At 52.5% G+C, this 12,806-nt stretch overlaps 1 protein-coding gene across 1 annotated transcript; it reads left to right on the top strand.

Annotated features, from left to right (window-relative positions):
- Positions 1-474: 474 nt before the first annotated feature.
- On the top strand, positions 475-11,607 carry tmem178a (transmembrane protein 178a; the record flags this gene model as incomplete). The annotated part of the gene is made up of 4 exons (XM_079219844.1): positions 475-1,057; positions 3,580-3,693; positions 11,010-11,147; positions 11,366-11,607. The coding sequence occupies 4 exons, from the start codon at positions 475-477 to the stop codon at positions 11,605-11,607; spliced, it is 1,077 nt and encodes a 358-aa protein (XP_079075970.1).
- Positions 11,608-12,806: the final 1,199 nt, after the last annotated feature.

Genomic DNA, 12,806 nt, shown 5'->3' with positions numbered 1-12,806 from the left:
GATTTGTGACAAATATCTTTTATTTAATACTTTTGTTTACAGGAATAATATTTACATATATATATATATATATATATATATATATATATATATATATACACAAAGTCAAATAAATTGGTGAACAACATTATTATGTGATTAAATAACATTTGCTCATGCATTTCAACGACGGCACAACGAGTTCATTAAAACTCTAATGATGATGATGATGTCATACAGAGTCAGACTCTTCTCCATTAATTTATATAAACCCACGACGTCACGCAGGGAACACGTGACCCCTCTCTGTGCTCTGCGTACACGTCCTGAAGGTAACGGAGCTTTATTGTGAAGGCCGTCCCAGCGCACTTCCGGTGCTGCTGCGTGTTACCTGATGCACCTTGACGCGTCTCTGACGGTCCAGCAGTCGGCATGACAACGCGCTCTCGAGGGCAAACGGGGAACGGCTGACGGGCGCGAGGATGGCAGCAGAAGATGACCAGTGACGGGACCAGCAACGGGACCAGTAAGGGGACCAGTAAGGGGACCAGTGACGGGAGTGACGGGACCAGCCCCGGGACCAGCCCCGAGCCCTGCACCGGGACCCGCACCAGCCCCGGGCCCGGCGCGCTCCATGCCCCGGCCATGGCGAGCGCGCGGCCGGACCCGATGGCGGTGTCCGCGGTGAGCCTCGCGCTGGGCGTGCTCTCGCTGCTGCTGCTCGTGTCCTCCATCTGCAGCGACCACTGGTACGAGACGGACACGCGCCGGCACAAGAGCAACTGCGACCGCAACGGATCCGAGTCCAACGACCAGAAGAACCGGGACATGCCCATCTACCACCTGCCGCTGGTGGACACCGGCAGCGGCGGCTCGCGGCAGCGGGACGTGGCGCGCATGAAGCCCGTGCACGTGGGCAGCAGGGAGGACGAGCTGCTGGAGAACTGGAGGGCCATCCTGGGGATGGGCATCCTGGAGACGGAGTGCGGGAGGCCGCTGTTCTCCGGCCACTCCGGCCTCTGGAGGAAGTGCTACTTCAAGGGCCTGGACCCGGACATCGACAAGCTCATCCAGCGGGGTATTTATGTACCTGTGTGTGTATACATATATATATATATATACACACACACATATGTACACATATATACACATGTATTTATATACCTGTACCTGTAATGTATATATATATATATATATATATATATATATATATATATATATATATATGTATATATATATATATATATATATATATATATATATATATATATATATATATATATATATATATATATATATATATATATGCTCGATGAGCTTATGTCATATCTGTGCACGTGGACATGACAATGACTTCATATATTCTCTTATCAGGTAAAATGCAATGTAATGCACATATATTTATATATATATATATATATATATATATATATATATATATATATATATATGTATATATATATATATATATATATATATATATATATATATATATGTATATATATATATATGTATATGTATATGTTACCCCTACATTTTTGTTGACTAATCGATTAGCTGGTTGAATGAACACAGCTCTTTACATGTTGTTGTTGTTGTTACTGGAGATCTGCTATATAAATATAAATATATATAAATATATATATATATATATATATATATATATATATATATATATATATATATAAATATATATATATATATATATATATATATATATATATATATATATATATATATATATATATATATATTGTTGTTGGTAGCTCCTCCCCTCATGGTAGCTCCTCTCATCATAGTCCCTCAGGTTTCTTCCCCTTTTTTCCCTGTGAAAGGGTTTTTACTATCTTTATTGAGGGAATTTTTCCTGATCCGATGTGAGGTCCCGGGACAGGGATGTCATGTGTACAGATTGTCAAGCCCTCCGAGGCAAACTTGTATTTGTGATGTTGGGCTATACAAAATAAACTGAATTGAATTGAATTGAATTGAATCATGAAGCTCATTAGGTGCGGCTGTATCTCAGGGGGATGAGTGGTCGTCCCACAAGGTAGCCGGCTCGATCCTCAGTCCCCCATAGCTCACATGTCGAAGCGTCCTTGAGCAAGACACTGAACCCCTAGCTGCTCCCGGGCACCCCACAGGGCAGCCCACCGCCCCCCAACCAAGGATGGTCAAATGCAGAGAAGAATTTCCCCAAGGGGATTAATTAAGGATAATTTGTTCTTCTTCTTGCTCCTCCCCTCATTGTAGCTCCTCCTATCATGGTAGCTCCTCCTTGCATAGTAACTCCTCCTATCATGGTAGCTTCTCCCCTCATTGTAGCTCCTCTCATCGTGGAAGCTCCTCTCATCGTGGTAGCTCCTCTCATCGTAGTAGCTCCTCTCATCGTGGTAGCTCCTCTCATTGTGGTAGCTCCTCTCATCGTAGTAGCTCCTCTCATCGTGGAAGCTCCTCTCATCGTGGAAGCTCCTCTCATCGTGGTAGCTCCTCTCATCGTGGTAGCTCCTCTCATCGTGGTAGCTCCTCTCATCGTAGTAGCTCCTCTCATCGTTGTAGCTCCTCTCATCGTGGTAGCTCCTCTCATCGTGGTAGCTCCTCTCATCGTGGTAGCTCCTCTCATCGTAGTAGCTCCTCTCATTGTAGTAGCTCCTCTCATCGTAGTAGCTCCTCTCATCGTTGTAGCTCCTCTCATCGTAGTAGCTCCTCTCATCGTAGTAGCTCCTCTCATGGTTGTAGCTCCTCTCATTCGTTGTAGCTCCTCCCCTCATTGTAGCTCCTCCCCTCATGGTAGATCCTCTCATCATGGTAGCTCCTCCCCTCATGGTAGCTCCTCTCAACATGGTTGCTTCTCTCATTCGTAGTAGCTCCTCCCATCATTGTAGCTCCTCCCCTCATGGTAGATCCTCTCATCATGGTAGCTCCTCCTCTCATTGTAGCTCCTACCTTCACGGTAGCTCCTCCCCTCATGGAAGCTCCTCTCATCATGGTTGCTCCTCTCATCATTTTCGCTCTACCCCTCATGGAAGCTCCTCCCCTCATGGTTGCTCCTCTCATCATGGTAGCTCCTCCCCTCATGGTTGCTCCTTCCCTCATGGTTGCTCCTCTCATCGTGGTAGCTCCTCTCATCATGGTAGCTCCTCCCCTCATGCAAGCTCCTCCCCTCATGGTTGCTCCTCTCATCATGGTTGCTCCTCTCATCATGGTTTCTCCTCTCATCATGGTAGCTCCTCCCCTCATGTTTGCTCCTCCCCTCATGGTTTCTCCTCTCATCATGGTAGCTCCTCCCCTCATGGTAGTTCCTCCCCTCATGGTTGCTCCTCTCATCATGGTTTCTCCTCTCATCATGGTAGCTCCTCCCCTCATGGTAGCTCCTCCCCTCATGGTAGCTCCTCCCTTCACGGTAGCTCCTCCCCTCTTGGAAGCTCCTCCCCTCATGGTTGCTCCTCTCATCATGGTAGATATGTATTATATATATCTATATATTTATTTATATATAAAAATATATATAAATATAAGTATATATACATATTATGTGGTTCAGGTGGTTCTTCAGCTCCATTACTTACCTGTCAGGTAATCCACTGTCTTTTCTTTCAGGTATTGCAGATCGCTGCACAGCTGTGAAGTATCACTTCTCTCAGCCAATCAGACTGAGGAACATCCCTCTGAACCTCACCAGGACCATCCAGCAGGACGAGTGGCACCTGCTGCGTGAGTACTCGACCAGGAACCCCTGGACCTGGTGCCTGTAGAACCCTGACTGTTACTCGACCAGGAACCCCTGGACCTGGTGCCAGTAGAACCCTGACTGTTCCTTGACCAGGAACCCCTGGACCTGGTGTCTGTAGAACCCTGACTGTTACTCGACCAGGAACCCCTGGACCTGGTGTCTGTAGAACCCTGACTGTTACTCGACCAGGAACCCCTGGACCTGGTGCCTGTAGAACCCTGACTGTTACTCGACCAGGAACCCCTGGACCTGGTGCCTGTAGAAGAACCCTGACTGTTACTAGACCAGGAACCCCTGGACCTGGTGCCTGTAGAACCCTGACTGTTACTCGACCAGGAACCCCTGGGCCTGGTGCGTGTAGAACCCTGACTGTTACTAGACCAGGAACCCCTGGACCTGGTGCCTGTAGAACCCTGACTGTTACTAGACCAGGAACCCCTGGACCTGGTGCCTGTAGAAGAACCCTGACTGTTACTAGACCAGGAACCACTGGACCTGGTGCCTGTAGAACCCTGACTGTTACTAGACCAGGAACCCCTGGACCTGGTGCCTGTAGAACCCTGTTACTAGGCCAGGAACCCCTGGGCCTGGTGCCTGTAGAACCCTGACTGTTACTTGACCAGGAACCCCTGGACCTGGTGCCTGTAGAACCCTGACTGTTACTAGACCAGGAACCCCTGGACCTGGTGCCTGTAGAACCCTGACTATTACTCGACCAGGAACCCCTGGACCTGGTGGCTGTAGAACCCTGACTGTTAATAGGCCAGGAACCCCTGGACCTGGTGTCTGTAGAACCCTGACTGTTACTATGCCAGGAACCCCTAGACTTGGTGTCTGTAGAACCCTGACTGTTACTAGACCAGGAACCCCTGGACCTGGTGTCTGTAGAACCCTGACTACGACCAGGAACCCCTGGACCTGGCGCCTGTAGAACCCTGACTGTTACTCGACCGGGAACCCCTGGACCTGGTGCCTGTAGAACCCTGACTGTTATTAGACCAGGAACCCCTGGACCTGGTGCCTGTAGAACCCTGACTGTTGCTAGACCAGGAACCCCTGGACCTGGTGTCTGTAGAACCCTGACTGTTACTTGACCAGGAACCCCTGGACCTGGTGCCTGTAGAACCCTGACTGTTATTAGACCAGGAACCCCTGGACCTGGTGGCTGTAGAACCCTGACTGTTTCTCGACCAGGAACCCCTGGACCTGGTGCCTGTAGAACCCTGACTGTTACTCGACCAGGAACCCCTGGGCCTGGTGCCTGTATAACCCTGACTGTTACTAGACCAGGAACCCCTTGACCTGGTGCCTGTAGAACCCTGACTGTTGCTAGACCAGGAACCCCTTGACCTGGTGCCTGTAGAACCCTGACTGTTACTCCACCAGGAACCCCTGGGCCTGGTGCGTGTAGAACCCTTACTGTTTCTAGACCAGGAACCCCTGGACCTGGTGCCTGTAGAACCCTGACTGTTACTCAACCAGGAACCCATGGACCTGGTGCCTGTAGAACCCTGACTGTTACTAGACCAGGAACCCCTGGACCTGGTGTCTGTAGAACCCTGACTGTTACTGGACCAGGAACCCCTGGACCTGGTGCCTGTAGAAGAACCCTGACTGTTACTAGACCAGGAACCCCTGGACCTGGTGCCTGTAGAACCCTGACTGTTACTAGACCAGGAACCCCTGGACCTGGTGCCTGTAGAACCCTGACTGTTACTCAACCAAGAACCCCTGGACCTGGTGCCTGTAGAACCCTGTTACTAGGCCAGGAACCCCTGGGCCTGGTGCCTGTAGAACCCTGACTGTTACTAGACCAGGAACCCCTGGACCTGGTGCCTGTAGAACCCTGACTGTTACTAGACCAGGAACCCCTGGACCTGGTGCCTGTAGAACCCTGACTGTTTCTAGACCAGGAGCCCCTGGACCTGGTGCCTGTAGAACCCTGACAGTTACTCGACCAGGAACCCCTGGACCTGGTGCCTGTAGAACCCTGACTGTTACTCGACCAGGAACCCATGGACCTGGTGCCTGTAGAACCCTGACTGTTACTTGACCAGGAACCCCTGGACCTGGTGCCTGTAGAACCCTGACTGTTACTCGACCAGGAACCCCTGGACCTGGTGCCTGTAGAACCCTGACTGTTACTTGACCAGGATCCCCTGGACCTGGTGCCTGTAGAACCCTGACTGTTACTTGACCAGGAACCCCTGGACCTGGTGTCTGTAGAACCCTGACTGTTGCTCGACCAGGAACCCCTGGACCTGGTGCCTGTAGAACCCTGACTACGACCAGGAACCCCTGGACCTGGTGCCTGTAGAACCCTGACTGTTACTCGACCAGGAACCCCTGGACCTGGTGTCTGTAGAACCCTGACTGTTAATAGGCCAGGAACCCCTGGACCTGGTGCCTGTAGAACCCTGACTGTTACTAGACCAGGAACCCCTGGACCTGGTGCCTGTAGAACCCTGACAGTTACTCGACCAGGAACCCCTGGACCTGGTGCCTGTAGAACCCTGACTGTTACTCGACCAGGAACCCATGGACCTGGTGCCTGTAGAACCCTGACTGTTACTTGACCAGGAACCCCTGGACCTGGTGCCTGTAGAACCCTGACTGTTACTCGACCAGGAACCCCTGGACCTGGTGTCTGTAGAACCCTGACTGTTACTTGACCAGGATCCCCTGGACCTGGTGCCTGTAGAACCCTGACTGTTACTTGACCAGGAACCCCTGGACCTGGTGTCTGTAGAACCCTGACTACGACCAGGAACCCCTGGACCTGGTGCCTGTAGAACCCTGACTGTTACTTGACCAGGAACCCCTGGACCTGGTGCCTGTAGAACCCTGACTACGACCAGGAACCCCTGGACCTGGTGCCTGTAGAACCCTGACTGTTACTCGACCAGGAACCCCTGGACCTGGTGGCTGTAGAACCCTGACTGTTAATAGGCCAGGAACCCCTGGGCCTGGTGCCTTTAGAACCCTGACTGTTACTCGACCAGGAACCCCTGGACCTGGTGTCTGTAGAACCCTGACTGTTAATAGGCCAGGAACCCCTGGACCTGGTGCCGGTAGAACCCTGACTGTTACTATGCCAGAAACCCCTGGACTTGGTGTCTGTAGAACCCTGACTGTTACTAGACCAGGAACCCCTGGACCTGGTGTCTGTAGAACCCTGACTACGACCAGGAACCCCTGGACCTGGTGCCTGTAGAACCCTGACTGTTACTCGACCGGGAACCCCTGGACCTGGTGCCTGTAGAACCCTGACTGTTACTCGACCAGGAACCCCTGGGCCTGGTGCGTGTATAAACCTTACTGTTTTTAGACCAGGAACCCCTGGACCTGGTGCCTGTAGAACCCTGACTGTTACTCAACCAGGAACCCATGGACCTGGTGCCTGTATAACCCTGACTGTTACTAGACCAGGAACCCCTTGACCTGGTGCCTGTAGAACCCTGACTGTTACTCCACCAGGAACCCCTGGGCCTGGTGCATGTAGAACCCTTACTGTTTCTAGACCGGGAACCCCTGGACCTGGTGCCTGTAGAACCCTGACTGTTACTCAACCAGGAACCCATGGACCTGGTGCCTGTAGAACCCTGACTGTTTCTAGACCAGGAACCCCTGGACCTGGTGCCTGTAGAACCCTGACTGTTACTAAACCAGGAACCCCTGGACCTAGTGCCTGTAGAAGAACCCTGACTGTTACTAGACCAGGAACCCCTGGACCTGGTCCCTTTAGAACCCTGACTGTTACTAGACCAGGAACCCCTGGACCTGGTGCCTGTAGAACCCTGACTGTTACTCAACCAAGAACCCCTGGACCTGGTGCCTGTAGAACCCTGTTTCCAGGCCAGGAACCCCTGGGCCTGGTGCCTGTAGAACCCTGACTGTTACTAGACCAGGAACCCCTGGACCTGGTGCCTGTAGAACCCTGACTGTTTCTAGACCAGGAACCCCTGGACCTGGTGCCTGTAGAACCCTGACTGTTACTACACCAGGAACCCCTGGACCTGGTGCCTGTAGAACCCTGACTGTTACTCGACCAGGAACCCCTGGACCTGGTGCCTGTAGAACCCTGACTGTTACGCGACCAGGAACCCATGGACCTGGTGCCTGTAGAACCCTGACTGTTACTAGACCAGGAACCCCTGGACCTGGTGTCTGTAGAACCCTGACTGTTACTAGACCAGGAACCCCTGGACCTGGTGTCTGTAGAACCCTGACTGTTGCTCGACCAGGAACCCCTGGACCTGGTGCCTGTAGAACCCTGACTACGACCAGGAACCCCTGGACCTGGTGCCTGTAGAACCCTGACTGTTACTCGACCAGGAACCCCTGGACCTGGTGTCTGTAGAACCCTGACTGTTAATAGGCCAGGAACCCCTGGACCTGGTGCCTGTAGAACCCTGACTGTTACTAGACCAGGAACCCCTGGACCTGGTGCCTGTAGAACCCTGACAGTTACTCGACCAGGAACCCCTGGACCTGGTGCCTGTAGAACCCTGACTGTTACTCGACCAGGAACCCATGGACCTGGTGCCTGTAGAACCCTGACTGTTACTTGACCAGGAACCCCTGGACCTGGTGCCTGTAGAACCCTGACTGTTACTCGACCAGGAACCCCTGGACCTGGTGTCTGTAGAACCCTGACTGTTACTTGACCAGGATCCCCTGGACCTGGTGCCTGTAGAACCCTGACTGTTACTTGACCAGGAACCCCTGGACCTGGTGTCTGTAGAACCCTGACTGTTGCTCGACCAGGAACCCCTGGACCTGGTGCCTGTAGAACCCTGACTACGACCAGGAACCCCTGGACCTGGTGCCTGTAGAACCCTGACTGTTACTCGACCAGGAACCCCTGGACCTGGTGGCTGTAGAACCCTGACTGTTAATAGGCCAGGAACCCCTGGGCCTGGTGCCTTTAGAACCCTGACTGTTACTCGACCAGGAACCCCTGGACCTGGTGTCTGTAGAACCCTGACTGTTAATAGGCCAGGAACCCCTGGACCTGGTGCCGGTAGAACCCTGACTGTTACTATGCCAGGAACCCCTGGACTTGGTGTCTGTAGAACCCTGACTGTTACTAGACCAGGAACCCCTGGACCTGGTGTCTGTAGAACCCTGACTACGACCAGGAACCCCTGGACCTGGTGCCTGTAGAACCCTGACTGTTACTCGACCGGGAACCCCTGGACCTGGTGCCTGTAGAACCCTGACTGTTGCTAGACCAGGAACCCCTGGACCTGGTGTCTGTAGAACCCTGACTGTTACTTGACCAGGAACCCCTGGACCTGGTGCCTGTAGAACCCTGACTGTTATTAGACCAGGAACCCCTGGACCTGGTGCCTGTAGAACCCTGACTGTTTCTCGACCAGGAACCCCTGGACCTGGTGCCTGTAGAACCCTGACTGTTACTCGACCAGGAACCCCTGGGCCTGGTGCGTGTATAAACCTTACTGTTTTTAGACCAGGAACCCCTGGACCTGGTGCCTGTAGAACCCTGACTGTTACTCAACCAGGAACCCATGGACCTGGTGCCTGTATAACCCTGACTGTTACTAGACCAGGAACCCCTTGACCTGGTGCCTGTAGAACCCTGACTGTTACTCCACCAGGAACCCCTGGGCCTGGTGCATGTAGAACCCTTACTGTTTCTAGACCGGGAACCCCTGGACCTGGTGCCTGTAGAACCCTGACTGTTACTCAACCAGGAACCCCTGGACCTGGTGCCTGTAGAACCCTGACTGTTACTAAACCAGGAACCCCTGGACCTAGTGCCTGTAGAAGAACCCTGACTGTTACTAGACCAGGAACCCCTGGACCTGGTCCCTTTAGAACCCTGACTGTTACTAGACCAGGAACCCCTGGACCTGGTGCCTGTAGAACCCTGACTGTTACTCAACCAAGAACCCCTGGACCTGGTGCCTGTAGAACCCTGTTTCCAGGCCAGGAACCCCTGGGCCTGGTGCCTGTAGAACCCTGACTGTTACTAGACCAGGAACCCCTGGACCTGGTGCCTGTAGAACCCTGACTACGACCAGGAACCCCTGGACCTGGTGCCTGTAGAACCCTGACTGTTACTCGACCAGGAACCCATGGACCTGGTGCCTGTAGAACCCTGACTGTTACTCGACCAGGAACCCCTGGACCTGGTGCCTGTAGAACCCTGACTGTTTCTCGGCCAGGAACCCTTGGACCTGGTGCCGGTAGAACCCTGACTGTTACTCGACCAGGACCCCCTGGACCTGGTGTCTGTAGAACCCTGACTGTTTCTCGACCAGGAACCCCTGGACCTGATGCATGTAGAACCCTGACTACGACCAGGAACCCCTGGACCTGGTGCCTGTAGAACCCTGACTGTTACTCGACCAGGAACCCCTGGACCTGGTGCCTGTAGAACCCTGACTGTTTCTCGACCAGGAACCCCTGGACCTGGTGCTTGTAGAACCCTGACTGTTACTCGACCAGGAACCCCTGGGCCTGGTGTCTGTAGAACCCTGACTGTTTCTCGACCAGGAACCCCTGAACCTGGTGTCTGTAGAACCCTGACTGTTACTAGGCCAGGAACCCCTGGACCTGGTGTCTGTAGAACCCTGACTACGATCAGGAACCCCTGGACCTGGTGCCTGTAGAACCCTGACTGTTACTCGACCAGGAACCCCTGGACCTGGTGCCTGTAGAACCCTGACTGTTACTCCACCAGGAACCCATGGACCTGGTTTCTGTAGAACCCTGACTGTTACTCGACTAGGAACCCCTGGACCTGGTGCCTGTAGAACCCTGACTGTTACTCGACCAGGAACCCCTGGACCTGGTGCCTGTAGAACCCTGACTACGACCAGGAACCCCTGGACCTGGTGCCTGTAATACCCTGACTGTTACTCGACCAGGAACCCCTGGACCTGGTGCCTGTAGAACCCTGACTGTTACTCGACCAGGAACCCCTGGACCTGGTGCCTGTAGAACCCTGACTGTTACTCGACCAGGAACCCCTGGACCTGGTGCCTGTAGAACCCTGACTGTTTCTCGGCCAGGAACCCTTGGACCTGGTGCCGGTAGAACCCTGACTATTACTCGACCAGGAACCCCTGGACCTGGTGCCTGTAGAACCCTGACTGTTTCTCGACCAGGAACCCCTGGACCTGGTGCCTGTAGAACCCTGACTGTTACTCGACCAGGAACCCCTGGACCTGGTGCCTGTAGAACCCTGACTGTTACTCGACCAGGAACCCCTGGACCTAGTGCCTGTAGAACCCTGTAGACGTGTGAATGATCTCTTCCTGTCCTGCAGACCTGCGGCGCATCACAGCGGGGTTCCTCGGGATGGCGGCGGCGGTCCTGCTGTGTGGGACCATCGTGGTGTCGGTAGGGTTCTTCTGGGAGGAGAGTCTGACGCAGCACGTCTCTGGGTTACTGTTCCTCATGGCAGGTAACACACCTGAGAACATTATGCTGATGAACTATTGATGAGCAGGAAACACTACCAACACCGGTGTTTCCTCTGACCTAACACCTGGTGTTTCCTCTGACCTAACAGACTCCTCTCACCTGGTGTTTCCTCTGACCTAACCTACTCCTCTCACCTGGTGTTTCCTCTGACCTAACCGACTCCTCTCACCTGGTGTTTCCTCTTCCTGTTTCCTTCAGGGATCTTTTGCACCATCTCTCTGTGTACGTATGCAGCCAGTGTGACCTATGACCTCTCCAGGAACCCGCCCTTCATCTACGGTCTGCCGGCTGACGTGGATCACGGCTATGGCTGGTCTCTGTGCTGTGCCTGGGCCAGTCTGGGTCTCACCGTGGCCGCCGGCTGCCTCGGTACCACCTTCCCTTTCCTGAGCCGAGCCGGAGCTCTGCGCTCCAAAACCGCCCGCCAGTCCTCCGTCTGAACCGTCGGTTGTCAATGAAACGGAGGAGGAGAAGCCGGAGGGCTGAATGACTGAAACCTTGGTTTGTTGAACTGGGCTGCACCCGGTTCATGCGACCCGGGTTCTGCACAGACTGCTGCGGGGCGTCGGCCTGCAGGTGGAGCCGCATGAGGTCAACACCTGTTTCTGAAACGTCTTCAATGAATTGCACTTCTGTCATTGAGTCACTCAACTGCGTCTGAACATCTGGTCTTGGCTGACCTCCAGTGGTCTAGCTCCTCAACTGCAGTGATGAACAGGTGCACCCAGTACACTGGGGCATCACCGGTGGCTGTGGTGTGACCAGGAGCTGTAGGAGCTAGCATGCTAACAGGCTAACAGAGTTACTGCAGCCAATCAGCATCCTTCTCCTCTGCTTGTTAATCTCACCTGCAGCTGGAACACGAGAACATGAACGTGTCCAGAGCGAGCTCCATGTGAACCTGTCCCAGGTAGAGATAGAGTGAGCATTGACCACTGTGGTGAATCTAGAAGATCCAGACCTCCAGTGAGAGACTATTAGCATTCACTGTCCCACTCGGCTTCATTTAGTTCCATCTGTGGCTTATTTCTTTTCTTGCTTTCTCACATTTCCATAAAAAAATAGTTCCACAAATTTGACTTCAGTCCCGTCTTTTATAAATTATCGTCACATAAATCAGATTTAGTCATTGAGTGAGGAACCCTGAGAGTCCTGACAGCGACCTGTAAATACTAAATGAAAAGAACTCTAACCCTCCTCAACGGGGCTGTAAGGAAGTATCGTGAGATTATGTTTTGTGGAACTGTATTGCTTCTCTCTGAACCTTTGAAACGCTGATGTTATGCACATGGTGGTGTGTTCTTTATGCTATGACAGCTTCCCTAAAGTACTGGAGCATATGATGTTCTGTTGACACCGTAGAGCCGCTTCCTGAAGCTCCTACCAGACCTTCAGCTGCACGACACACACTCCTACGATGACGGACTTTGAGGAGGAGTCACTTTTTTATTGAACAGTAGTCAACATGCTGAGTGATCGTGATGATGTCATGTCTGGTCTCCATGACGATGAGAGCAGACACGTTAGAGAGCCCTCAGAGGATTTCAGGTTTGACCCACACTCATATATGTATATATATATATATGTATGTATATGTATATATATATATATATATATATATATATATATATATATACAT

The sequence above is a fragment of the Taurulus bubalis genome (assembly GCF_910589615.1).
Source record: "Taurulus bubalis genome assembly, chromosome: 6".
In the NCBI taxonomy this organism is placed as follows: Eukaryota; Metazoa; Chordata; class Actinopteri; order Perciformes; family Cottidae; genus Taurulus; species Taurulus bubalis.
This window is presented reverse-complemented; position numbering and strand designations above follow the sequence as displayed.